Genomic DNA, 25,432 nt, shown 5'->3' with positions numbered 1-25,432 from the left:
CATACGGCACGGAGCCCTGTCGTCCTGTGCCCACCCAGCTCCTGCCTCTCGGTTCTGCCTACAGCCCCTCCTTGCACAGGAAGGTAGACACGCTGCTTACATCCCATTTAATCCCAGTATCACTGGGCGTCCGGCTCGCGCCCCTCTGCCCAGCTTCACCCGCAGGCCCTGTAGCTGCCTCCAGCTCACACATCCAGACCCACCCCCTGCCTCCTCCCACGGCACAGGGGGCCCGTCCCCCAGCAGCCCCGGAGGGGGACAGTCCCATTAGCTGTCGCCAGCCTGGAACCCCACCGGCCAAGCTTCCCCGGCCGCCCACCTGGAACCCCACCGGCCAACCTTCCCCGGCTGCCCACTTGGAACCCCACCGGCCAACCTTCCTCCGGCCAACCTTCCCCGGCTGCCCACCTGGAACCCCACCGGCCAACCTTCCTCCGGCCGCCCCCCTGGAACCCCACCGGCCAAGCTTCCCCGGCCGCCCACCTACCTGAGGGTCCTTCCGAGCCCGGAGCTGCACCCTGTCCTGACGGGGCCGGCCATCACCCCAGAGCCAGGGCGCTGCTCCTCTTAAATTACCCCTTGGGGCCACCTCCCCCGTAATTACAAGTGCGGGGAGCGGGGAGCCGGCTTGCAGCCCCGGTGCCGTGGGCGTGGAGGGAGGACTCACACTCCCTGGGGGACGTGGAACCGTCCGGGGGTGGCGTTCCGATGGGGGAGATACCCTCCCATGGCGCTGGGTCCCCTCCCGGCTCCGGGGGCCCGTCTGTTCTGGGCGGCCTTGCGAATATTTGTATTTAAAAATACATTTTTATTGATTTCAGAGAGGAAGGGGAGGAGGAGAGAGAGAAGCATCCACGATGAGAGAGAATCACCGATCGGCTGCCTCCTGCACACCCCCCACTGGGGATCGAACCCGCAACCCGGGCCTGTGCCCTTGACCGGGAATGGAACCGTGACCTCCTGGTTCCTAGGTCGACGCTCAACCACGGAGCCACGCCGGCCGGGCAAGTTATAATTTTGGTGGCGCCGGCCGACTTCCCCAGCGGCTCTGCCCTCCCTCCCCCGGCCCCCGAAGGAACCCCGCTGTGCATCTCACCTGCAGGGGTGTGGGCAGTTCCTAGCCTCGTATGTGGAGTCGGACAGGGTGTACCCCCTTTCATCTTCCGCTCACGGAGCACGCGTGTTTTTTCCCCAAACCCGTGTTATCGCGTCCGCCGGCCGTTTTATTTCTCCTCCCTGGTTATCGCATGTGGTTCTAGACCCCAGGCCTCCACTTAATTTTTTAAAGGAGCTGCCACACTGTGTGACTAAGTGGTTTCCGGGGCGGGTTGTGTGTGCGTGTCTGGCGGCTGCTGTTACGACCGATCCTGACCCTGATGGTGTAGAAGGACCCACATCTATTATCTTATATTTCTGGAGGCCAGGCGTCCGAAGGCAGTCTGATGGGCTGAAGTAAGGTGTGCAGCCCTAGCCAGTTTGGCTCAGTGGATAGAGCATCGGCCTATGGACTGACGGGTCCCGGGTTCGATTCCGGTCACGGGCACGGACCTCGGTGGCAGGATGCTCCCTGGCCCGGGTCCTGGTCGGGGCGCACTCAGGAGGCAACCCATCGCTGTCTCTCCCTCTCTCTTCCACTCTCTCTAAAAATCAATGGAAAAATATCCTTGGGTGAGGATTAACAACAACAAAATAATCTACACTAATAAAAGGGTAATATGCTCATTAGACCAGACGTCTTCCGGACATCCATCCAGATGTCCTTCCAGACAAAGCCACAGTGGCAGGGGCCAAGGCAGAGGTGGTTAGGGGCGACCAGGCCAGCAGGGGAGAGCAGTTAGGGGCAACCAGGTTGTCAGGGGAGGGCAGTTAGGGGCAATCAGGCAGGCAGGCAAAGTGGTTAGGGGTGATCAGGTAGGCAGACGAGTGGTTAGGGGTGATCAGGCAGGCAGGCAGAGGGGCTAGGGGTGGTCAGGTAGGCAGAGGTTAGGGGCGATCAGGCAGGCAGAGGTGGTTAGGGGTGATCAGGCAGGCAGAGGGGCTATGGGTGATCAGGTGGGCAGAGGTTAGGGGTGATCAGGCAGGCGAGTGGTTAGGGGCGATCAGGCAGGCAGGCGAGTGGTTAGGGGCGATCAGGCAGGCAGGTGAGTGGTTAGGGGTGATCAGGCAGGCAGGCGAGTGGTTAGGGACGATCAGGCAGGCAGGCGAGTGGTTAGGGGTGATCAGGCTGGCAGGCAGGCCAGCGGTTAGGAACCAGCAGTCCTGGATTGCAAGAGGCTGCAGGCCGGGCTGAGGAACCCCTGCCCCACCCCCCAACCCCCATGCACAAATTTCATGCACCGGACCTCTAGGAAACATATTTTTAAATTATTTTTAAAACACACACAATCTCTACTCTCACTTGAGCTCATGCCCACCTATGACTGCAGAGCTGTGGGGAGGCCCACACACTTCACCCCCCTGACACTGCCGGCAGCGGGGAGGGGAGGGCACGCTGTGAGAACCAGGGAGGCAAGGAACCCCAGTACAGAATGTCTCAGTGATCCAAACCAGGGAGTTAAAAACAAAAAAAAAGAATCCAACAGCAGCCAGCGACCTGCATCCTATCAGCACAGCCGAGAGAAAGGACCGCAGCGCTCTTATCAGAATGCACCGTGTGCGGAGTTACGTTAGTTACTGTCAAAGCCGTTCCACGCTGAAAATAGGCCGTTTTCACTGATATGTTTCTGGGCAGGATGGGGGCGGCCGGGGGGGGTGGGGGGAGCTTGCAGTCGGCTGGTCTTATCTGCCCGATTGTGACGATGGTATGTTTTTAGCTCAAGCTGGGAACTTCCGGATGGAAATGGATGGATTGGGTTTCATCTTTAAGGCACCGACACCATCAGGAACAGAAAACAGCGGGTTTAGGTGGGCCCTCACCCCCTCGCGTCATTGGAAATTATAAGACTGTTTTCAAGGCATAGGACGTGTTGAGAAAAAGCATTAAATTGCTTTGCTCAGGGCGTGCGAGATTAGCGAGGTGTGAGCCGTCATCACAGTGTGGGGGCAGCATTCCTTTCCCGAAACCCCTGGATTCCGTCCTATTTATATCCTTTAATTATTATTTTATTACCTTTAATGGAGCGGCATTGGTTCATCCTATACAACAAAAGCCTAATAGGCTAAATTTCCGGTCGACCAGTTGGCCGTTCAAACAATCAAAGCGTCATAGGCTAATGATATGCTAAGGCCGCTCAACCGCTGGCTATGACGTGCACTGACCACCAGGGGGCAGACGGTCCGACCAGTAGGTGAGCTTGCTGCTGGGGTCCGGCCTATCCGGACTGAGCGAGACGGGCCGGACACGCCCTGGAGCCAACTCCTGAGCCACACTGGCCGGGCTCAGGTGTAGATTTCCATGTGACAAGATCTGGATATGGTACCGTGCGCCCAACGCCCCAAGTCAAATCTTCGCCCGCCACCATATATCAGGAGCCCCTTCTCACCCCACCTCCTCACCCCCTTCGCCCTGGCGACCCCCACACGGCTTCCCTGTCCCCGAGCCTCAGCCTCATGTCCCCCATATGAGCGCGGCCATAGGGCTCTTAGCTTTCTCTCCCTGACGTAGCTCCCTCAGCCTCAGCAGGGTGTCCTCCAGGCCCGTCGGGCTGTTGCAAATGGCCCTATTCCATCCTTTTTCATGGCCCAGTAGTATTCCCTTGCGTACACGGGCCAGGTCTTCCTCATCCCACCCTCCATCGCGGGACACGTTGGCTGTTTCCACGTCCTGGCCCCCGTGAAAGATGCGGCAATGCACACAGGGGTGCCTCTATCTCTGTGGGTACGTTTTGGAATTTTGGGGGTGTATTCCCAGGAGAGGGGCTGCTGGGTTGCGTGGCAGCTCTGGTCTTCGTTTCTTGAGGAATCACCAGACTGCTTTCCACGGCGGCCGCTCCATCTGCACTCCCGCCGGCCGCGAAGAAGGGTCCCCTGTCTTGTCGATCATCCCCCCCCTCTGATCGGGGTGTGAGGCGGTATCTCATGGCCGTGCGATTGGCATCTCCCCGATGCCCAGTGACACGGAGCACCTTTGCATGTATCTGCCGGCCGTTTGCATTAGAAGAGATGCGTTCCATGGCGGATGCAATCCGGGGGGCTCCTGGGGGGAGCCCCCCCAATCAAACCCGTCGATATTTCCGTAGGGACCTGGGGGAGGACTCGTGCAATAACCTCGAAGCGTTAAAACCACCTCCTGGCCATCCCGATGTTGCCTCTGAGTGGAACCTCTTCCGTCTCCGGACGCCCGGGGGGCGATCAGTGGACTTGGGGACCTGGTTTTGGGTTTGGGGTTCCCGCGCCAGGCCGGGCAGGTGGCTGCCGAGTGCTTACGGAGCTTGTCTGTGTGTCAGGACCGTGCGATGCTTTTGTGAGTGAATCCCCAGGCTGTACTCATTTGCGATCAGCTTAGGAGGGAAACCACCTTTTGGGGGGACTCGAGAGGGGGGTGCTTCTGGCTGTGGACAGGTCCCCAGAAAGATGGAACCCTGATCAGGAACTTGGCTTGTTCAGCTCCACCCGCCCCCACTGTCCAGAGGGCGGCTGGAGGAGATGGACGGAGGGCTCACCGGGTGACGGAGCCCCATGAACACCCCCATCGCATCGGCTCCTTCCCGTGGGAGACGGGCACGGAAGCTCTGCACCCCCTCTCCACCCCCCACGCACCTTGTCCCCAGCGTCTCGTCTGAGCGGATGGATGCTCAGGGTATAACAAACGGGGAAATACTAGTAGTTGGCTGGTTTCCTAGGTTCCCTGAGACACTCTCGCAAATCAATCAAACCTGAGATGGGGGGGGGGGGCGGTCGTAGGAGCCCCCGATTCTCAGCCAATCAGCAGCCCAGGCGGCACCTGGACTCGGGGTCAGCATCTGACAGGTGGCCGTGACCCGCACAGCAGGGACCACACGCTGGCCACCCCGTGTGCTGCGGGCTGTGGGCACGCTCGGGAATACCAGGGCACGGCCTCAGGGGCCATGGGATGGAAGTCCCGATGCCCATGCACATTGACGTCCACGTCTGCGCACCTTTACGTAAAAGACAGTGTGGCCCTGGCCGGTGTGGCTCAGCGGATAGAGCGTCAGCCTGCAGACCGAAGGGTCCCGGGTTCGAGGGCCGTGCAGGAGGCAACCCATCGATGCGTTTCTCTCACATCGGTGTCTCTCCTTGTCTCTCCCTCTCTCTTCCGCTCTCCCTAAAAATCAATGGGAAAATATCCTCGGGTGAGGATTAATAAAAGAATGACAATTTGCCATAGTGTGGGTTTCATTTCTCTCCCCACTTTTCACTTTGCACATCACGGCTCCAAAGACTCTCCAGCAAAGAGTGGGGTGCCCCGGTGTAGTTTCGGGCGGATGACCTGCAAATGGTCCCATGTTGCCCTAGTTCCTTCCCTGCCCGTGACCTACCCTGTACACCTATATATATAAAAGCCTAATATGCAAAATGTCCCCGCGGGAGTTCGACCGGAAGACCGACCGCTCGCTATGACGTGCACTGACAAGCAGGGGGCGGCACGGAAGGGAGGAAGGCCCCGGCTGGCAGCTGTAAGGCCCGGATCGGCCCTGATCGCCGGCCAGGCCTAGAGACCCTGCCCATGCACGAATTTTGTGCACCGGCCCTCTAGTATATACTACTATATCTATATGCTTCTCTGCTCCAGACTTTTAAAAAAACCTATATTATTATAGACCAGTGACCGTAACGCCCTAACGACCAAACGACTAGTCACCAGGAGGTGAATTGATGGGTTTTGCCAACACGGTGGGTCTGGGGTCCCGCTGACGCAGCGGGTCTGGGTCTCACGCGATTTTGCGTGCTGGGCCTCTAGTTTTTTAATATATTTTTTATTGATTTCAGAGAGGAAGGGAGAGGGAGAGAGAGAGAAAGAAGCATCAATGATGATAGAGAATCATGGATCGGCTGCCTCCTGCACGCCCCCTACTGGGGATAGAGCCCACAACCCGGGCATGTGCCCTTGACCGGAATCGAACCCGGGACCCTTCAGTCTGCAGGCTGACGCAGTATCCACTGAGCCACACCAGCCAGGGCGCGCCCCAGACTCGATGTGAACGTGGCCCGCACCCCAATCATCTCCCGTCTCCGTCTCGCCTTTGTCTCCGCAGACACCGAACGGCTGTACTCGGTGGCGTTTGAAGACATCTGCGGTCGCTACGGGAAGAAGTACAGCTGGGACGTCAAGTCCCTGGTGATGGGTAAGAAGGCGTTGGAGGCCGCGCAGATCATCATAGACGTGCTGCAGCTGCCCGTGACCAAGGAGGAGCTGGTGGACGAGAGCCAGGCCAAGCTCAAGGAGCTGTTCCCCACCGCGGCCCTCATGCCAGGTGCGCCCGCCCCCGCTGGTGCCCTAAGAGGCTCCTCTGGTTCCCGGACACAGGTTCTTATACGTGACTAGAGGCCCGGTGCATGGATGCGTGCACCCGTGGGGTCCCTCGGCCTGGCCTGCGGACATCCCCCGAGGGGTCTCGGATTGGGAGAAAACACAGGCCAGGCCGAGGGACCCCACCCGTGCACGATCGGGACCGGGGAGGGCCCGCGGGAGGGCTCCAGGGCATGTCCAGCCCGTCTTGCCCAGTCCCGATCGGCCGGACCACAGCAGCAAGCTAGCCTACTGGTCGGAGCATCTGCCCCCTGGTGGTCAGTGCGCGTCATAGCGGCTGGTCGAACGGACGGTCGGACACTTAGCATATTAGGCTTTTATTATATAGAATGGTTCAATCTTGTTGTTTGAAGGATGTCTTAAAGTACTCTATACATTGCTGCCTGGCCTGCGTGGCTCAGTGGTTGAGCGTCGACCTATGACCCCGGTTACAGTTCGATTCCTGGTCAAGGGCACACCCCCGGGTTGCAGGCTCGATCCCCCCAGTAGGGGGCGTGCAGGAGGCGGCCGGTCCATGATTCTCTCTCCTCATTGATGTTTCTCTCTCTCTCTCCCTCTCCCTTCCTCTCTGAAATCAATAAAAATATATTTGTTAAAAAAGTAATACACATTTCTTTCACCGAGTCCTGAGGTCCAAAAAACATTTGAATTGTGCTTGTGGTCTGTTGTATAAAGATGACATTCAGAGCTGAAACGCTTCAAATTGTGGCTTTAATACGTCACAAGAGAAGGATTTGGCTTTTTCTTTCCACAGTCAAACTGGGTGGAATTATGGATGTTTCAGCAATAATTCAAACTGGAGCAAAATTTCTTTTTTTTTTTAATACATTTTTATTGATTTCAGAGAAGAAGGTGGAGGGTGAGAGAGATAGAAACGTCAATGATGAGAGAGAATCCTATGTCGGCCGCCTCCTGCACGCCCCCGACTGGGGACCCCGCTTGCCACCGAATCAAACCGTGACCTCCTGGTTCATAGGTCGCCGCTCAGCCAGTGGGCCGTGCCGGCCGGGCTGAGCGAATTGATGATCCTCCAGCATCTGGTTCTCCCCAGAGAAGGTTAATTATTAAAGGTTTACAGGAAGCTTAATTATTTAAAAGCGAGAGGCGGATGCCCGTGTGCCGTGCGGGCTGTGTGCCCTCACCCCTCCCCCTCCTTGTTTTCCCCGGATAACAAGTCCCCGGGGGCTTGTTAGCTGATGATCGATCAGAGCTGCCCCGTGTTTCTTGCTAAAAGTGAGAGGGTCAGGAACGTTCTAGATTACAAGGCCAGGAGATGCTTGACAGTGGAATGCTAATGAAGATTCTTGCAGGAGATAAGGTGCCGGCTCCGTCTCTGAAATTGCTGGGGACGGGGGAGGAAAAATGTGCAGCCAGAGCAGCCATCGTGGATTGCAAATTGCATGGCTCTGAGTCGCAGTCACTTTTTGAGTCATGTGTTGTCATATATGTGTGTGTATCTGTACTAATAAAACAGTAATATCCTAATTAGACCGGGAGACCTTCCAGACATCTTTCCGGGCAAAGCCATGGTGGTGGCACAGAGACAGAGGTGGTTAGGGGTGATCAGGCCAGGAGGGGAGGGCAGTTGGGGGGCGAGCAGGCTGGTGGGGGGCAGTTAGGAGCTATCAGGCCGCCGGGGGACACATTTGGGGGCAAGCAGGCCAGCAGGCAGAGTGGTTAGGGGCAATCAGGCAGGCAGGCAGGTGAGCAGTTAGGAGCCAGTGATCCCAGATTGCGAGAGGGATGTCCGACTGCTGGTTTAAGGCCGATCCCGCAGGGGATGCCCCGAGGGGTACCAGATTGGAGAGGGTGCAGGCCGGGGTAAGGTGCACCACCTCTCCCCACACCATGCACGAATTTTGTGCACTGGGCCACTGGTGTATATATATTCCCCCAAAAATGTATACATAATGTAACAGCTGATAGCTCAATTTTAAAAATCAATTGTTATTTTAATAAACACTGCCTTTATAATTATTCAAGTGTGTATACCTTTTGAGGGAATATATATGTGTGTGTGTGTGTGTGTGTGTGTGTGTGTGTGTGTGTGTATAGATATATATATAGATATATATAGATATATCCTATATAATAAAAGCCTAATATGCAAATTGTCCCCTCGGACAGTTGTTCGATCTCCACAGGCCACCCCGAGGGATCCTACCCATGCACAAATTCATGCACCGGGCCTCTAGTATAGACGGCATATATAAAACATGCGCTATTTGACAAGTCTCCGTGCTCACAGAGGTGGGATCGTGCAGTGTTTGTCTTTCTGAGTCGGGCTCATGTCACTTAGCACAATGTCCCACTTCTGGGAGCAGCTGTCAGAATTTTCTCTGTTTTTGAAGCTAAGTAGCATCCCACTGTACGAACAGACCCCCCTCTCTCTGTCCGTTCGCCTGTGGATAGACACAGCGTCGTCTCCAAGCCTGGGCTGTTGTGGATGATGCTGCCGTGAGCGTGGAGTGTGGCCGTCTCTCTGATACTCTGCTCACCGTCCTTCTGAGTATACGCCCAGAAGTGGGATTGTCGGGCTGTATGGCCCTGTCCTGGTTTCAGTTATTCTAATCTTAGCCTGTCTACGGGTTTGTCCACGCAGTTACTGTGACCTGGAGTCTCGTCGCTTAGCCTGCCACGCGCCCATATATATCCCGCATGCAAACGTGCTTTCTCTTGTTGATCCCCCAAGACTTTCCAGGGCTTTCCCTCTAGAATTTTCGTCCGGTAGCCTACGGTACATATTGAGATACTAGATGCCCGGTGCATGAAATCCGTGCAGGAGAGGGGTCCCTCAGCCCGGCCTGCACCCTCTCCAATCCAGGACTTCCCTCCCCCAATCCGGGACCGCTGGGTCCTAACCGCTCGCTTGCCTGCCTGTCTGATATCCTCTAACCACCTCTGCCTGCTGGCGTGATTGGCCCCTAACTGCTCCCCTGCTGGCCTGATCACCCCTACCTGCCCTCCCCTGCTGGCCTGATCCCCCTGCCAGCCTGATCATCCCCAAACTGCCCTCCCCTGCTGGCCTGATTACCCCTACCTGCCCTGCCCTGCTGGCCCAATCCCCCTGCCAGCCTGATCATCCCCAAACTGCCCTCCCCTGCTGGCCTGATTACCCCTACCTGCCCTCCCCTGCTGGCCTGATCCCCCTGCCGTCCTGATCGTCCCCTAACTGCTCCCCTGCTGGCCTGATCACCCCTACCTGCCCTCCCCTGCTGGCCTGATCCCCCTGCCAGCCTGATCATCCCCAAACTGCCCTCCCCTGCTGGCCTGATTACCCCTACCTGCCCTCCCCTGCTGGCCTGATCCCCCTGCCGGCCTGATCGTCCCCTAACTGTTTCCCTGCCGGCCTGATCGTCCCCTGCCTGCCCTCCCCTGCTGGCCCGATCCCCCTGCCGGCCTGATTGTCCCCTAACTGCTCCCCTGCTGGCCTGATTGCCCCCTACCTGCCCTCCCCTGCCAGCCTCATCGCCCCTAACTGCTCCCCTGCTGGCCTCATTGCCCCTAACCGCCTCTGCCTCGGCCCCCGCCACCGTGGCTTTGTCCGGAAGGACGTCTGGAAGACGTCTGGTCTAATTAGCATAGCACCCTTTTATCATATAGGATGTCATGTCCCACTGCCGTTGCACGAGCGAGGAGGCCTCATCCCGCCAGGCGGTGCTTTGGGTGGAATGCTCGCTAGTCTCCAGTACGGAACCGACCTGGTGTCCCTGTCCATGCAGGGCCCTCTTGGGTGTCGGCTGAGAAAGGGGCCAATCACAGGCAATCCCAGGAGATTATGTGACAGAGGGTGTCGCCCTGCAACTCACCTGGACGACCAGCTCATGCCCCTGTGTTGTCGAGCCCTCCCACGCCAGGAGCTCGAAGGGGCCACTTAAATCTCCTGATGGGCCGCATCTTGCTCCTCTCCACCCTAACGCTGTGGGTGGACGTCCCTAACCTTGCACGCGTCTCACAGATGAGGGGGCACTTTTCAGTGTCCCCAAAGTCTGTCTCTGAAAGCATGAGGTCACTTCTGCGCCCCACCCTTGTAACCGAGAAGGGGGGCGAAACAGGAGGCGACGCCAAGGGCATGAAGAAGAGGCCTGGATGCCACAGAGAAGGCCACCTCCGCCCTGGCCCAGGTCCAGGGGTTCATTTTGCCCCCAGGCTTTGTCCCCAGCATTGAGCTGGAGGGCGGGGGGTGCATCACCCTTAACCTTCACTTCCTGCCTTTCTGAAGGCACCTTCTGGCCGGGATCCCAGTGGTGGAGGTCACCTTGACCTCACTGGCGAGGGAGGCAGTCATTGGTGGAGGTCACCTTGACCTCATTGGCGAGGGAGGCAGTCATTGGTGGAGGTCACCTTGACCTCATTGGCGAGGGAGGCAGTCATTGGTGGAGGTCACCTTGACCTCACTGGCATGGAGGCTGCCGGCAGAGAGGGTGTGTTATTAACTCCACGCCGTTCCTCTTTCTGTGCTTAGAGGGCGAGAGCGATGGCCCATGCAGGCATTTAGGAGAGGAAGTAGGAGGCATGGGTGGCCCCTTGCCAGGGGAATGGTGCCGGGTTATGGGGGGGGCGTGTCCCTCCTGAGCCAGACGCCAGGGCTGTGTCTGCCTGGGCCGGTCGCCAAGGGTGTGTCTCCAATCACCAGGGAAACGGCCCCTGATTGTCATGCAGGGCGTGTCCCTCCTGAAGCCAATCACCAGGGAAACAGCCCCTGATTACGATGCAATCTCCGAGGGACCCAGGATAGAGACCGCTCTGGTGGGTCCTCCTCTCACAGGGCACTAATCTCCTGGTAGGGCCCCACCCTGGTGACCTCATCCAACGCTCATTCCCCCCCCCCCTCCCCGAAAGGTCCCATGTCCCTTGGTGGCTTCGTCTTTTTCCCACACCTTCCACCCAAGTGTGCTGTTTAAAACCCGATTATTTGTGAATTACCAAGTACCTCTCTGTTTCAATTCCGCTGTGACGAGGGTACACATGCTGCATGATTTCGATTCTTTTAAAACACGTTAAAGCCCCTTCCTGCCTGAAGGATTCCGTGCTGCGTCTCGCTGAGGGTCCCACGTGTGGATGAGGGTGATTTGTATTCTGCTGTTGGGTTCGTCGTCTTACGGATGTCGGCTCAGATCAGTGGCCTGAAGGGGTTTTGAAGTCGGCTCTGTCCTTACGTGTCTCCTGTTTCCTTGTTCTAATCACGACCGACAGAGGAAGCTGAAATCCGTGTCTGTGTGTCTCTCCATCCAGTTTTGACACGTGTGTTGTGATGCCCTGTTGCGTGACGCACGCGTGTGCACACGGCTGTGTCCTGTTGCATGGGCCACTCGTCACTATGAAACGTTCTCTCTGGTAACAGTCATTCAATATCCTGAGGCTCACTCGTCTCTCTTTAATGGGCTACCCTGGCCCTGGCTGGTGTGGCTCAGTGGATAGAGCGTCGGCCTATGGACAGAAGGGTCCCGGGTTCGATTCCCACCCAGGGCACATGCCCAGGTTGCAGGCACATTCCCGGTAGGGGGCGTGCAGGAGGCAGCCGGCCCATGATTCTCTCTCATCCTTGATGTTTCAATCTCTCCCTCTCCCTTTCTCTCTAAAGTCAATAAAATATATTTTTAAAAAAATAGGCTACCTTGACTGTCCGAGTAGTTGTTAGGTCACATAGAATTCTCAGCCCTTTTCTTTATTTTTTAAATATATTTCTACTCATATCAGAAAGGAAGGGAAAGAGAGAGAGAGAGAGAGAGAGAGAGAGAGAAACATCAATGATGAGAGAGAATCACGGATTGGCTGCCTCCTGCATATATCTTTATTCATATCAGAGAGGAAGGGAGAGGGCGAGAGAGAGAGAGAAACATCAATAATAAGAGAGAATCACTGATCGGCTGCCTCCTGCACGCCCCCTACTGGGCGTGTGCCCGTGGCCGGAATCGAACCCGGGACCCTTCCGTCTGCAGGCCGATGCTCTATCCACTGAGCCACACCAGCCAGGACTCAATCCTCTTCTTTTTCAACCTGCGTATTTACAGTTAAGGTAGGTTTCTTGCAGACATAGCCAACTGATCCGAGCCGACATCTGTACGACGACGTTCCCGACAAGAGCAGAATACAAATCACCTTCACGCACCCGTGGGACCCTCCGCGAGACGCAGCCCTGAGTCCTTCAGGCAGGAAGGGATTCTAACGCGTGTTAAAAGAATCGAAATCGTGCAGCACGCGTGCCCCCGTCACAGCGGCACTGAAACGGACGCCCACAGCGGAGAGGGACTTGGAAATTCACAGAGAATCGGACTTTTACACAACACACTGGGGTGTCGGGCGTGGGAAAAAGACGGAGCCACAAAGAGTCGGGGGACCGTTCGGGAGGGATGAGCGTTGGATGAGGTCACCAGGGTGAGGCCCGAAGAAGGGGGTCCCCTTAGGACCAAGGGGTACCCACCAACGTGCTCTCCACCCCGCCCCCCGGGGGACTGGCCAGGAGGGGCACCCCCTGCACCACCGTCGGGGCTGTCTGCCTGGCGACTGACCCAGCAGGGCCACGCCTCGCTTCCTGTCTGGGGGCTCCTTGGTGGTTGTGTCATTTCTGCATTTCCGCGTGGCCCCGTCTCTCTCCTGGCATCCGGATGTGTGTGTCTGCCCCTCTGCGGGCACAGGGAGTCCTGGGCGCACAGTGGACGCACAGTGGACACTCCGGACTTTGCACCCGGCCGAGACCCGGTGCGACGTTCTCTCTAAGGCCTGTCGCGCTGTCCAGGCTGGAGCTGAGGTCCGGGGGTGGGAAACCTTCCCCTGCCCAGGGCGTGGGGACGTGTATAACTCATTCGCGGGCCGTACAGAATCACCCGCATGAACCTTCGCCTGCTCTGCAGGGCCAGGCGATTAATGCACTCACCCCTCAGGCCACAGCGGGGCCAGGCCCAGTGGTTTCTTGGTCCTCCCCCCCGCCCCGGCCCCAGCGGCTCACAGGAGGGCCCCTCCCAGCGCCAGTCCTCCCAGCGGCGGTGGCCTCCTCGCAGGGGCTGGTGTGCGGAATGATGACCGCAGGCTGTCCTGTGGCCGTAGAGGAAGCAGGGCCCGCCTGCCCAGCGATAAAGCAGGAGTGGTTATGGGACCAGCACCTTCTTGGGGGGGGGGGGGGGAGCCTGGGCCCCTAGGGAGGATCTAGACGCCATGCTGTCCTAGGAGGATTGATGAGGCCTGGTGGGCCTCCCTGAGCCCGTCCCTCCTCCCCCTGGTCCTCCCTGAGCCCGTCCCTCCTTCTCCCTCCTCCCCCCATCCTCACGAAGCCCGTCCCTCCCCAGGGGTGGAGCGGCTGGTCCGCCATCTGCGCCAGCACCGGGTGCCCATGGCCGTGGCCACCAGCTCGGGGTCGGTGTCCTTCGAGATGAAGACCCGGGGGCACCGCGACTTCTTCGGCCTCTTCGACCACATCGTGCTGGGCGACGACCCCGCCGTGCGGAGCGGCAAGCCGGACCCCGACATCTTCCTCGCCTGCGCCGGCCGGTTCTCACCCCCGGCGCCCCCGGACCAGGTGCGCGCGGGGGACTGGGGGGTGGGGGGCGGGTGGAGGGCACGGCCACCTGGCTCTCCGACGAGCCCTGCCCGCTCCATCCCCAGGAGTCGCCCTGCACCCCTGGGGGTGCCGCCCAAACCCTGCCCCTCCACTCCCTGGAAAGGTCATTTGCCAGGATAAAGCCCTCCAGCCCCAGCTAGTGGTGCTCGTCTGTCCTGGAGGCGCATTCACACGGCCTTCCCTCAGCTCGGGAGAGGCAGTGAGGCCTGGGGGTGGACTCCCATGGCCTTAGGCTCAGCTGGGTGTGCATTGAGGCCTGGGGGTGGACTACCATGGCCTTAGGCTCAGCTGGGGGTGCAGTGAGGCCTGGGGGTGGATCCAGGTGGCCTTAGGCTCAGCTGGGGGTGCATTGAGGCCTGGGGGTGGACTCAGATGGCCTTAGGCTCAGCTGGGGGTGCATTGAGGCCTGGGGGTGGATCCAGGTGGCCTTAGGCTCAGCTGGGGGTGCATTGAGACCTGGGGGTGGATTCAGGTGGCCTTAGGCTCAGCTGGGGGTGCATTGAGGCCTGGGGGTGGATCCAGGTGGCCTTAGGCTCAGCTGGGGGTGCATTGAGGCCTGGGGGTGGACTCCCATGGCCTTAGGCTCAGCTGGGGGTGCATTGAGGCCTGGGGGTGGACTCAGATGGCCTTAGGCTCAGCTGGGGGTGCATTGAGGCCTGGGGGGTGGACTCAGGTGGCCTTAGGCTCAGCTGGGGGTGCATTGAGGCCTGGGGGTGGACTCAGATGGCCTTAGGCTCAGCTGGGGGTGCATTGAGGCCTGGGGGTGGACTCAGATGGCCTTAGGCTCAGCTGGGGGTGCATTGAGGCCTGGGGGTAGATTCAGGTGGCCTTACCTTCAGCTGGTGTGTGGGGGGGGGGGGGTGGTGGTGGTGCATTGAGGCCTGCAGACCCAAGGGTCCCGGGTTCAATTCCGGTCAAGGGCATGTGCCTCGGTTGCAGGCTCCTCCCCGGCCCAGGCCCTGGTCGAGGCGCGTGCAGGAGGCAACCCATCAATGTGTTTCTCTCACATCGATGTTTCTCTCTCTCTCCCTCTCTCTCTAAAAATCAATGGGAAAATATCCTGGGTGAGGATTAACTGTGTGTGTGTGTGTGTGTGTGTGTGTATTTGAAGTAAATAATAAAATAAAGCATGACCAGCTCCGAAGTTACTTAAGAGCATGCTTCCACCTACAATGACCTCTCCTGCTCTAGATACTCAATTATTGATGGAACAGAGTTTTAAGATTCCCATCAGATAAAGTCCGGCCCTGGCTGGTGTGGCTCAGTGGGTAGAGCGTCGGCCTGCAGACCGAAGGGTCCCGGGTTCGATTCCCGGTCAAGGGCACGTGCCCGGGTTGTGGGCTGATCCCCAGTAGGGGGCACACCCGTCTCAACCCTCTCTCCCCCACCTGCAGTGCCTGGTCTTCGAAGACGCCCCCAACGGGGTGGAGGCGGCCCTGGCGGCCGGGATGCAGGTGGTGATGGTCCCGGACGGAAACCTGCGCCGAGAGCTGACCACGAAGGCCACGGTGGTGCTGGCCTCCCTGCAGGACTTCCAGCCCCAGCTCTTCGGGCTGCCGCCCTTCGCGTGACGCTGCCCCGCCCGGCCCCCACCCTGTGAGACCCCCGCCGGCACCGGCAGGGGCATCCCCCACATGCCCGGGGTCACCCACCCAGCCTCAGGCCTCCCGCCCCTTCCCTAAATGCTGGCCGACCCGCCCGGCCCGTGGGGCTCAGTGGTTGGGCATCGACCTAGGAACCAGGAGGTCAGGGTTCGATTCCAGATCAAGGGCACATGCCCAGGTTGCAGGCTCCATCCCCAGTAGGGAGTGAGCAGGAGGCAGCCGGTCCGTGATTCTCTCTCCCTCTCCCTTCCTCTCTGAAATCAATAAAAATACGTTTTAAAAGTATATATAAAAAATAAAAAAAGTAAATGTTAGCCAACTGCAACTTGTCCATGGACAGATTCAAACCAGCGGCAGCCCAGATCAGATTTCAGAACCATCCCACACCGTCTCGTGAATGACCTGGGAACGCTTGCATCTGAACAGTCGTGTGCTTATCATGTGCACGGAATGTACACACTTCTACATCCATGTACATGCTTGGTGGGAATACACGTGTGTATGCACGTGTGTGTCTGTATACATTCCTGTGCATGTACAATCCATCCCCAAGACAAACAAAGTTATACCTGTGTGTATTTCTTCCTGCCCCCTGCCCGGCACCCGTGAAATGCGGACACGTACACGTATGTGCCTTCCTGTGCACCTGCGCGTATCCGAAGTTATGTCCGTTCTGTGCTCCGTCACCAGTGGCTGCCGTGGCCCTTCTGTGGGTGTGGCAAGCCGCGCGAGAAACCATGTCACAGCTGAGCCTTAGGTATTCCACCTGCTCGTTGGCACACGCTGACACGCCAACTACCGGGACATAGCATGTTTGCATAGCGTGTCCAATGGGGCAGGCATGCTCTCTACCTCCAACAGTTGTTTTTTTTGTATTTTTTTGGTGTGATCTTTTGTTGTTGTTTTTTACGGAGCTACTAAACCCAAGACGGCCAGTGTTCACATGCAGATATTTTGTTATAGAAAAAAAAAACGGGGAAGATGCGATCAGAGGTGTCCCCGCCGCCTGCCCCCTTCCCTGTGGTCCCCGTCGCTGTCTGTCGCGGGAAACCCGTAGCCGCGTCCGGAGGGTCCGGGGGGATGACGTCTGGCCAGGATGGGCTCAGTTTAGCATGTTCATGTCTGTTCTTCACGTTCTCTTTTGACTGGCGGCCGCTTGTAACTTCCTACGGGTTCCCTCGCCGGTGAATTTACTTGAATAAAACTTTTCGCACCCGCTGACGTGATGTTTGTATGAAAGGATGATTTTGCCTTTTCTTTTAAAAATAGAAACAAATAAAATTGTCCTCTAAGAAATGTAAAACATAAGTGTGGCTAATTGACAGTTTTTCTTAACCCAATCACACTCATTGTACAATGTTGTGTGTACATAACACACATACACATGTATACACACACATATATATACACGTATATACACATATGTACACACATATATACATATACACACACATGTACACACACACATATACTAGAGGCCCGGTGCACGAATTCGTGCAAGCGGCTCGGCCCTCGCAGCCCCGGCTTCGCCCAGAAGGTCGTCTGGAAGGACGTCCGGAAGGTCGTTCGGCTGTCCGGTCTAATTAGCATATTATGCTTTTATTATATAGGATATATGACTAGTTGCCTTAGTTTCGTAGCTCATTGAACCTGGACCTACAGCCTGCTGACCACAGCCCGCCTGGCTCATGCACCCTGCAGAGGATGTCGGGGGGCGGAGGGGGGGGCTAGAAATGAGGGTCACACAGGCCTGTGTTATCTGCACAGAGCATATCTATGCAGAATAACATCCATGCCCTATCTCTCTCTGTATATCTATTTCATATCTCTACTCTCTTATCTACATCCACCTCTATCTCCTTCGGAACGTTGCTGTCTAAACAGCTCAGGGAAAATCGAGTGTGGCTCTCCCATCTGTGCGATCCGATGGTTTTGGATTAAGGGGAAAATTACCGTGGCTGCATGCCATGTCTCTGGTGGGAAGCATTACAAATCTGCAACAGGCATGTGCCCAGCTCTCCAGCCTCACGCCTGGTGCGTTTGCATAGCGTGTCCCCATATGACACAGAATGTGGCTTCGGATGCTCGTACACCGGTCGGCACCCTATGCTGTGACTGTGTGTGTGCGCGTGCGTGTGTTAGACAGTCTCTCTCACACACACAGACACTTCTATCTTTACAAATGCTCTTTCCCCAGAGTGGATAACACTTTTTTAAAAATACATATTTTTATTAGAGGCCTTGTGCACAAATTGGTGCACCAGTGGGGTCCCTTGGCCTGGCCCGCAGGATCGGGCCGAAACCAGCTCTCTGACATCCCCCGAGGGGTCCTGGATTGCGAGGGCGCAGGCCAGGCCGAGGGACCCCACTGGTGCACGATCGGGTCCAGGGAGGGACACGGGAGGTTGCCCAGCCTAGGACAGACCGCGGGAGGGCTCCAGGGCATGTCCAGCCTGTCTCGCTCAGTCCCAATCGGCCAGACCCCAGCAGCAAGCTAACCTACTGGTCGGCTCATCTGCCCCCTGGTGGTCAGTGCACGTCATAGCGAGCGGTTGAGCAGCCTTAGCATATCATTAGCATATTGATCGGTTGAATGGCCAACCGGATACTTAGCATATTAGGCTTTTATTCTGTAGTATTGACTTCAGAGAGGAAGGGAGAGGGAGAGAGAGACAGAAACATCCATGATGAGAGAGAATCATGGATCGGCCGCCTCCTGCATGCCCCCTACTGGGGATCGAGCTCACAACCCGGGCACGTGCCCTTGACCTGGAATCCGACCGTGACCTCCTGGTGCGTAGGTCGACGCTCAACCACTGAGCCACGCCGGCCGGGCTGGGTAATAACACTCTTAAGAGAAAAGAATGGGTTCAAGATCAAGAGCAGGCATTTCGTTTAGGATGGATTAGGACCTGGGCCCCTTCTATGGGCTGACGTCTCCATCCAGAGAAAAACCACTTGTCTGGAGGCATTAACAAGGAAGCCCCACGTATGTTTAGTGGGAATTCTTAAGCTCCACGCACCTGCCCACCTCCGCTGACCTCTCCTCCCCGCGGGTCCCTGCAGCCTGGTCGCCATGCAAAGGGCAAGATCACCTCCCTTCCTAACCCGTCCCCACCCCCTGGCCCTCTCGCTGGGCCAGCTCCAGGCCTCCCCCACCGCCCCCGGTGGGCCCCGCAGACACCACGACACCCAGGCCTCCCTCTGGGCCCCGCAGACACCACGACACCCAGGCCTCTTTCTGGGCCCCGCAGACACCACGACACCCAGGCCTCCCTCTGATTCCCGTGCAGCTCCGAGCAGAGCTCTGTGCCGTGTTCCGGAGGGAAGTGGATCGCGTGGACACAGAGAGCCAGGGAGCATGTGTGTCCAGAGGCGGGAGATAGCGGGCGGAGAAGAGAAGGACTTGTCAGCGTCTGAGATAAGATCGGGGGGCGGGGGGGGGGGGGGGAGCCCGCTCATAACATTGATGGAGCGCCTGCCTGCCAGGGGCTGCCGGCTTTCTCTCCCCTAATCACAGAAGCTGGCGTCAAACCATTACTCAGACCTGGCCGGAGGGTGGGTGTGGGAGAGAGGGGAGTCAGAGGGGGGAGGCATCCATTATCCCTCTGTCCAGAAAAGGAGAGGAGATAAGAGTTAGTCTAAGTGGTTTCACCCACAGGGACAGAGAGGAATGGGCCGCGGCCTCGGCGAGAGAGGAGAAACTCTTGAAATGAGTAAATGCATCTTTAGCCCTTGCCAGTGTTGCTCAGTGGCTAGAGCGTCGGCCTGGGGACCGCAGGGTCCTGGGTTCGATTCCCGGTCAAGGGCACGGACCTGGATTGCAGGCTCCTCCCCAGCCCAGGGCCCTGTTCGGGGCGCATGCAGGAGGCAACCCATCGATGTGTCTCTCACAAATGAATGTTTCTCTTGGTGTCTCCCGCTCCCTTCCTCTCTCTCTGAAAATCAATGCAAAAATATCTTCAGGTGAGGATTAGCTAACTAGATGAATGAATGCATGAATGAATGAATAAATGAATGCATGAATGGATGAATGAATGCTTGAATGAATGAATGAATGAATGAATGAATGAATGCGTCTGTGGGACCACGTTGCTAACCTGACCAGCTCAGGGAAGGCCTTGCAAACTCAGAGACCTGAAGTCCGCACAGAGGATGGGCTGACATGAAAACGTTTTAATTAAAAAGCAGTTTACAGTCCTGGCCGGTTTGGTTCACTGGTCGGCCTGCGGACTGAAGAGTCCTGGGTTCGATTCCAGTCAAGGGCATGTACCTTGGTTGCGGGCACATCCCCAGTAGGGTGTGTGCAGGAGGCAGCTGATTGATGCTTCTCTCTCATCGATGTTTCTAACTCTCTATTCCTCTCCCTTCCTCTCTGTAAAAAATCAATAAAATGTATATTTTTTTATAAAAATAAAAAGCAGTTTACACCATAGGAGTGGATGGTCACTTCCTAGGCTGGTATCTTCCCTAACAAACACCATCTTGGATCTTTCCTGTGTCCGCTGTGTTTTTTTGCATCTGAGATGACAGAACCTGTGGATCAAATATTGGGGTGACCTGTCCCTTCCCTTTCTCCAGACCCCTCGAGGCACAGCCCACGCGTCAGGGCGGACACCCCCAAGTCCCCTCATTGCTATTGTCATCATCGTGTTCATTGCTGACTGTCAAAGGTCCGGCACCCACCTGTGTAAATGAATCACGTGTCCATCATTTCACTTTTCATCCAATCCCAGGGGTCTCCCTGTTTGGCTTTCTCCCGCCTCCCTGACCCATCCCCGATGGATCCATCCCCTAGGAACCCACGTATGCCCGCGTCTTTGATTGTCATGTATAAAATAAGGTTAAAAAAAAAAAATCCCCAATCTCCAACGCTTGAGGTTCTGCTTCCCGGCCGTTGTCGACGGTTTGGCGCCAATAAACTCACAGAAATTCTTACAGGTTTGAATGTGTCTTACGTCCACTCTCCCACGTGTGTATTTGTCCGCGTGAGTTATACGGACTCTCTCTCTCTCTCTCTCTCTCTCTCTCTCTCTCCCCCCTGTTCCCCAGTATTTGAAACTGAAATATCAATGGTGCGATATTTCACTTCCCAAACACACAGGTCCTGCATGAAAAGGCTTGTGTGGTCCGGCCAGCGGGGCTCAGTGGTTGAGCTTTGACCTGCGAACCAGGGGGTCCTGGGTTCGATTCCCGGTCCAGGGCACCTGTCTGGATTGCAGGCTCGATCCCCAGTGTGGGGCGTGCAAGAGGCAGCCGATGCATGATTCTCTCTCATCATGGATGTTTCTCTCTCTCTCTCCTTTCCTCTCTGAAATCAATCTATATATATAAAAAGCCAGCAGCCAGAACACCCCAGTCGCTATGAGGCCCACTGCTGCTAGCGAACTGGCCCCATCGGGGGGGTGAGGCCGGCGGCCAATCTCCCTGGACCCCTCCCCCTGGCTGGCCCTGCCCCTGATCGCCCCCCTACCCCAATAGGGAGTGGGCTGGCCAACCTCCTGTAACCCCTCCCCCTGGCCAGCCCCACCCCCAGTGGGTACCCCGACTCCAGTCAGGGGCAGGGCCAGCCGGCCAACCACCCATGGCCCCTCCCCCAGGCCGCCGACCCCAATCACCCCCCCAATTGGGAGCGGGGCCCACTGGCCAATCGGCCGCAACCCCTCCCCCCAGTGACCCCGGCCCTGTTCGGACTGATGGGCCCAATCTGGGCCGATGGCTGGCCAACCTCCCCCCCATCTCCTCCTCCCTACAGACCTTGGCCCATCGCACCCCACCCATGCACGAATTCATGCACTGCGCCTCTAGTACAAATATATTGAAGAAAAAGGGAAAAAAAAAAGACAGTGGCCTTTGGCTGGCCCTGGGCTTTCCAGGAGTAAGATGGGCGATAATGAGGGATGGAGACGCCACAATCCCTTTATGCGGGGCGGTTCCGTGACCTTCGTGTAATCCAGGACGGGGATTAGAGGGCTGATCCCAGGTCCCTCTGCCAAGTCGCCGCCACCCTGGCACCAGGGACTTGGCACGGCGATGCTTGTCTCCCCGCCAAGGACTCCCCCGCCTTCAAGGGCGCCAGGAGGCACCTTGCGGGGGAAACCAGGCCAGCAATCGCCCTGCTCCCAGGGCTGCATCTGCTGCAATGGATGGGGTTGGGAGGGGTGGGAGCTTGCCAAGGACACGGTGACCTTCACAGCCAAGGACACGGCGACCTTCACTGCCCCGGGCTTGGACCCCGGCTCATCCCGTGTGTCTAACAGCGGGGACCGGCTCAGGCACACATATCCTGCACCCTCGCCCTTTACACGAATTCCGTCGCCTCGCCCTCACGGTAACACGGTGGGGAAACCGAGGCACGCTGAAGTGACAGCGCTGGGATTTTTTAAAAAATATACATGGTTTTTATTGATTTTTTACAGAGAGGAAGGGAGAAGGATAGAGTTAGAAACATCGATGAGAGAAACATCGATTAGCTGCCTCCTGAACACCCCCCACTGGGGATGTGCCCGCAACCAAGGTACATGCCCTTGACCAGGATTCGAACCCGGGACCCTTCAGTCCGCAGGCCGACGCGCTATCCACTGAGCCACACTGGATAGGGCAGCGCTGGGATTTTTTTTTAAAATATGTTTTTATTGATTTTAGAGAGAGAAGAAGGGAGAGGGGGAGAGAGAGAGAGAGAGAGAGAGAGAGAGAGAGAGATCCGTGATGAGAGAGAATCATGGACCGGCTGCCTCCCGCACGCCCCCGACTGGGGATCGAGCCCGCAACCCGGGCCTGTGCCCTTGACCGGGAATCGAACCGTGACCCCCTGGCTTATGGGTTGACCCTCAACCACTGAGCCACACCGGCCGGGCCTTCCAGCCAGTTGCTGACGGACGGACGGACGGACAGATGGACGAACGGACGGATGGACGGACAGAGGGGCCCCTGCGCTTGGTGGATGGCTCTCTCTAACGTTGCCATGGACACGCTTGTGCTGTGTGATGTCACAGGAGGGGGTCCGAGCCAGGAGCTGGGTGTGGTGAGGAGGTCGGAGAGCGGGGTTCCAGCCAGGAGGCCAAGGAGCATCCTGGGAGATTCCTCGCACAGGGACCGCGTAACCAGGCCTAGAACCCGCGTCCGTGGCCCGCGGACAGGCCAGCGCTGCTCGGCAGGCAGGAAAGGGCACGTTCAGTTCGAGGGGGAATCGTTGTGGGTGCAGCAATCAGGGAGGGCTTCCTGGAGGAGGTGGCCTTCAGCGAGGCGGGGAGAATAAGTGGTATTGGGGGGGGGGCGCTTGGAGAATGAGGGCCTCAGAGCTAAGGCAGGAGGCACTGATGCTTAGGGGACGCTTCTGCTGCGGGCCCCATTCTTCCCTTTTCTTTCAATGTGTTTTTATTGAATTTTAAAGAGAGAAGCGGAGCCCTGGCCGGTGTGGCTCAGTGGATAGACCGTCGGCCTGCGAACGGAAGGGTCCGGGGTTCGATTCCGGTCAAGGGCAGGTACCTTGGTTGCGGGCACATCCCCAGTGGGAGGTGTGCAGGGGGCAGCTGATCGATGTTTCTAACTCTCTATCCCTCTCCCTTCCTCTCTGTAAAAAATCAATAAAAAATATTTTTTTAAAAAGAGAGAGAGAAACATCCATGATGAGAGAGGAGCATTATTCCTCGGCCGCCTCCTGCACGCCCCCGACTGCAGGATCAAGCTCACAACCCGGGCACGTGCCCTGCCCGGGAATCGAACCCTGACCTCTTGGTTCATGGGTTGATGCCCAACCACTGAGCCACACCGGCCGGGCCAGCGCCCAGTACTCCCCCAGGGGGGCGGGTCGCTGTACGAGGGTGGCAGGACTCACACTGGAAACGTTGGTGGGTGATCACGGGCCTCCGGCCGAAGAATGGGGGTTCCTTCGTTTGAAGAAAACGGCCCGTTAACATTTAATTTAGAATGCTGCCCTGAAACGCAATTAGGAAGCGTCTATGAAATATTTATTACGTTCCCCGCATTCCTCGGAGACGGGCAGGCGTCGTCTGGCTTCCGTCCCTCGCAGGCCAGCCAGGCACAGCCTCAGGGCTGAAACGGGAGACTTGGACGCGGAAGGGATGTTGCAGAAAAAAAATAATAATTTTTTTTTTTTCTGGGAGAAAACAGCAAACCTGACATGAAATGAGATGTAAATCGAAAGCGGGGAAAAGAAACCCAATAAAAATAAGAAATGAGCAGTAATACACCTTGAAGGCATTTTGAGAACCGAGACCTTTTTTTTATTTTCATGTTGTTTAAATATATTTATTTAAAAAATATGTATTTATTGATTTCAGACAGAGGGAGGGAGAGGGAGGGAGAGAGAGAGGGAGAGAAACGTTCAAATGATTTGCCCGGCCAGCGTGGCTCAGTGGTGGAGCGTCAACCTAGGAACCAGGAGGTCAGGGTTCGATGCCCGGTCTGTGTGCCGATAAAACTTTATTGACGTCAGGTCGGGGACGCAGCTACAGGGACCTTTTGTTATGCAGGGCAGGGACCTTTTGTTATGCAGGGCAGGAGAGGGTCAAGGTTTCGGCTCCCAGATTCTAGCCTGTACCCTCACACGGGCCCCAGCCTGGCTTTTATTTCCCGACTAGAGGCCTGGTGCACGAAATCTGTGCATGAGGTGGGGGGGGGGCGGCGGGCGGGGTCCCTTAGCCCAGCCTGCACCCTCTAGCAATCCAGGACCCCTCAGGGGATGTCCGACTGCTGGTTTAGGCCTGCAGGGATCGGGCCTAAACCTGCAGTCGGACATCCCTCTCGCAATCCGGGACTGCTGGCCCCTAACCATTCGCCTGCCTGCCTGATCGCCCCCTAACAGCTCCCCTGCCTGCCTGATCGTCCCTAACTGCTCACCTGGCTGCCTGATCGCCCCTAACCACTCTGCCTGCCTGGTTGCTCCCTAACCACTCTGCCCGCCTGGTTGCTCCCTAACCACTCTGCCCGCCTGCCTGATCACCCTAACCCCTCTGCCTGCCTGATCTCCCCTAACCCCTCTACCTGCCTGCCTGATCGCCCCCTAACCACTCTTCCTGCCTGATCACCCCCTAACCACTCTGCCTGCCTGATCACCCCTAACCACTCGCCTGCCTGCCTGATCGCCCCTAACCACTCACCTGCCTGCCTGATCGCCCCTAACAGCTCCCCTGCCAGCCTGATTGCCCCTTACTGCTCTTCTGCCTGCCTAATTGCCCCTAATAGCTCCCCTGCCTGCCTGATCGCCCCTAACTGCTCCCCTGCCTGCCTGATTGCCCCTAACCGCCGCTGCCTGCCTGGGTGCCCCTAACCACTTGTCTGGCTGCCTGATCGCCCCTAACAGCTCCCCTGCCAGGCTGATTGCCCGTTACTGCTCTTCTGCCTGCCTGATTGCCCCTAACCACTCATCTGGCTGCCTGATCGCCCCTAACCACTCTGCCGGCCTGATCACCCCTAACCATTAGCCTTGGTCTGGAGCGATGTCCGGAACAACGTCCGGAAGGTCGTCCGGCTGTCAGGTCTAATTAGCAATATTACACTTTTATTATTAGAGATTCCTGGGCACTCGCCGTGCAGAGAGCTGCGGGCCCGTGTCCAAGATGCCAGGTTAGACGGGACCGGACGCAAATCTCCCGTCTACTTTTGAAATCACGCGGACGGGATCCCAGGTCCCTTCTATGGCGTGTCCCCTCCACGGAGCACGCACAGATGTCCTGACGGACTGAGGAATTCGCCTTAAAATGTACGGCTGTGTCCTCCCCGCCTGCAGCTCTTCTCACACCTCGAAGGAAACCGTTCACAGGGATTTGCATAATTCCCCATCCCATTCCCCAGCCCCCCAAACGTTGCCTCGATGTT

At 57.3% G+C, this 25,432-nt stretch overlaps 1 protein-coding gene across 3 annotated transcripts in view; it reads left to right on the top strand.

Annotated features, from left to right (window-relative positions):
* LOC308510857 (pseudouridine-5'-phosphatase-like) overlaps positions 1–25,432 on the top strand; it is a 129,069-nt gene that overhangs the window by 9,832 nt on the left and 93,805 nt on the right. For 2 of the 3 annotated variants that reach the window (XM_081080912.1, XM_081080910.1), the window contains exons 2-3: positions 6,156–6,374; positions 13,717–13,946. In XM_081080912.1, coding sequence (XP_080937038.1) covers positions 6,156–6,374; positions 13,717–13,946 — 449 coding nt within the window. Of the gene's footprint in view, positions 1–6,155; positions 6,375–13,716; positions 13,947–15,382; positions 16,889–25,432 lie in introns of those variants that run through there. The other variant, XM_081080911.1, reaches the window with a different exon arrangement.

Source organism: Myotis nattereri (assembly GCF_964212035.1).
Source record: "Myotis nattereri genome assembly, chromosome: X".
Taxonomy (NCBI): domain Eukaryota; kingdom Metazoa; phylum Chordata; class Mammalia; order Chiroptera; family Vespertilionidae; genus Myotis; species Myotis nattereri.
This window is presented reverse-complemented; position numbering and strand designations above follow the sequence as displayed.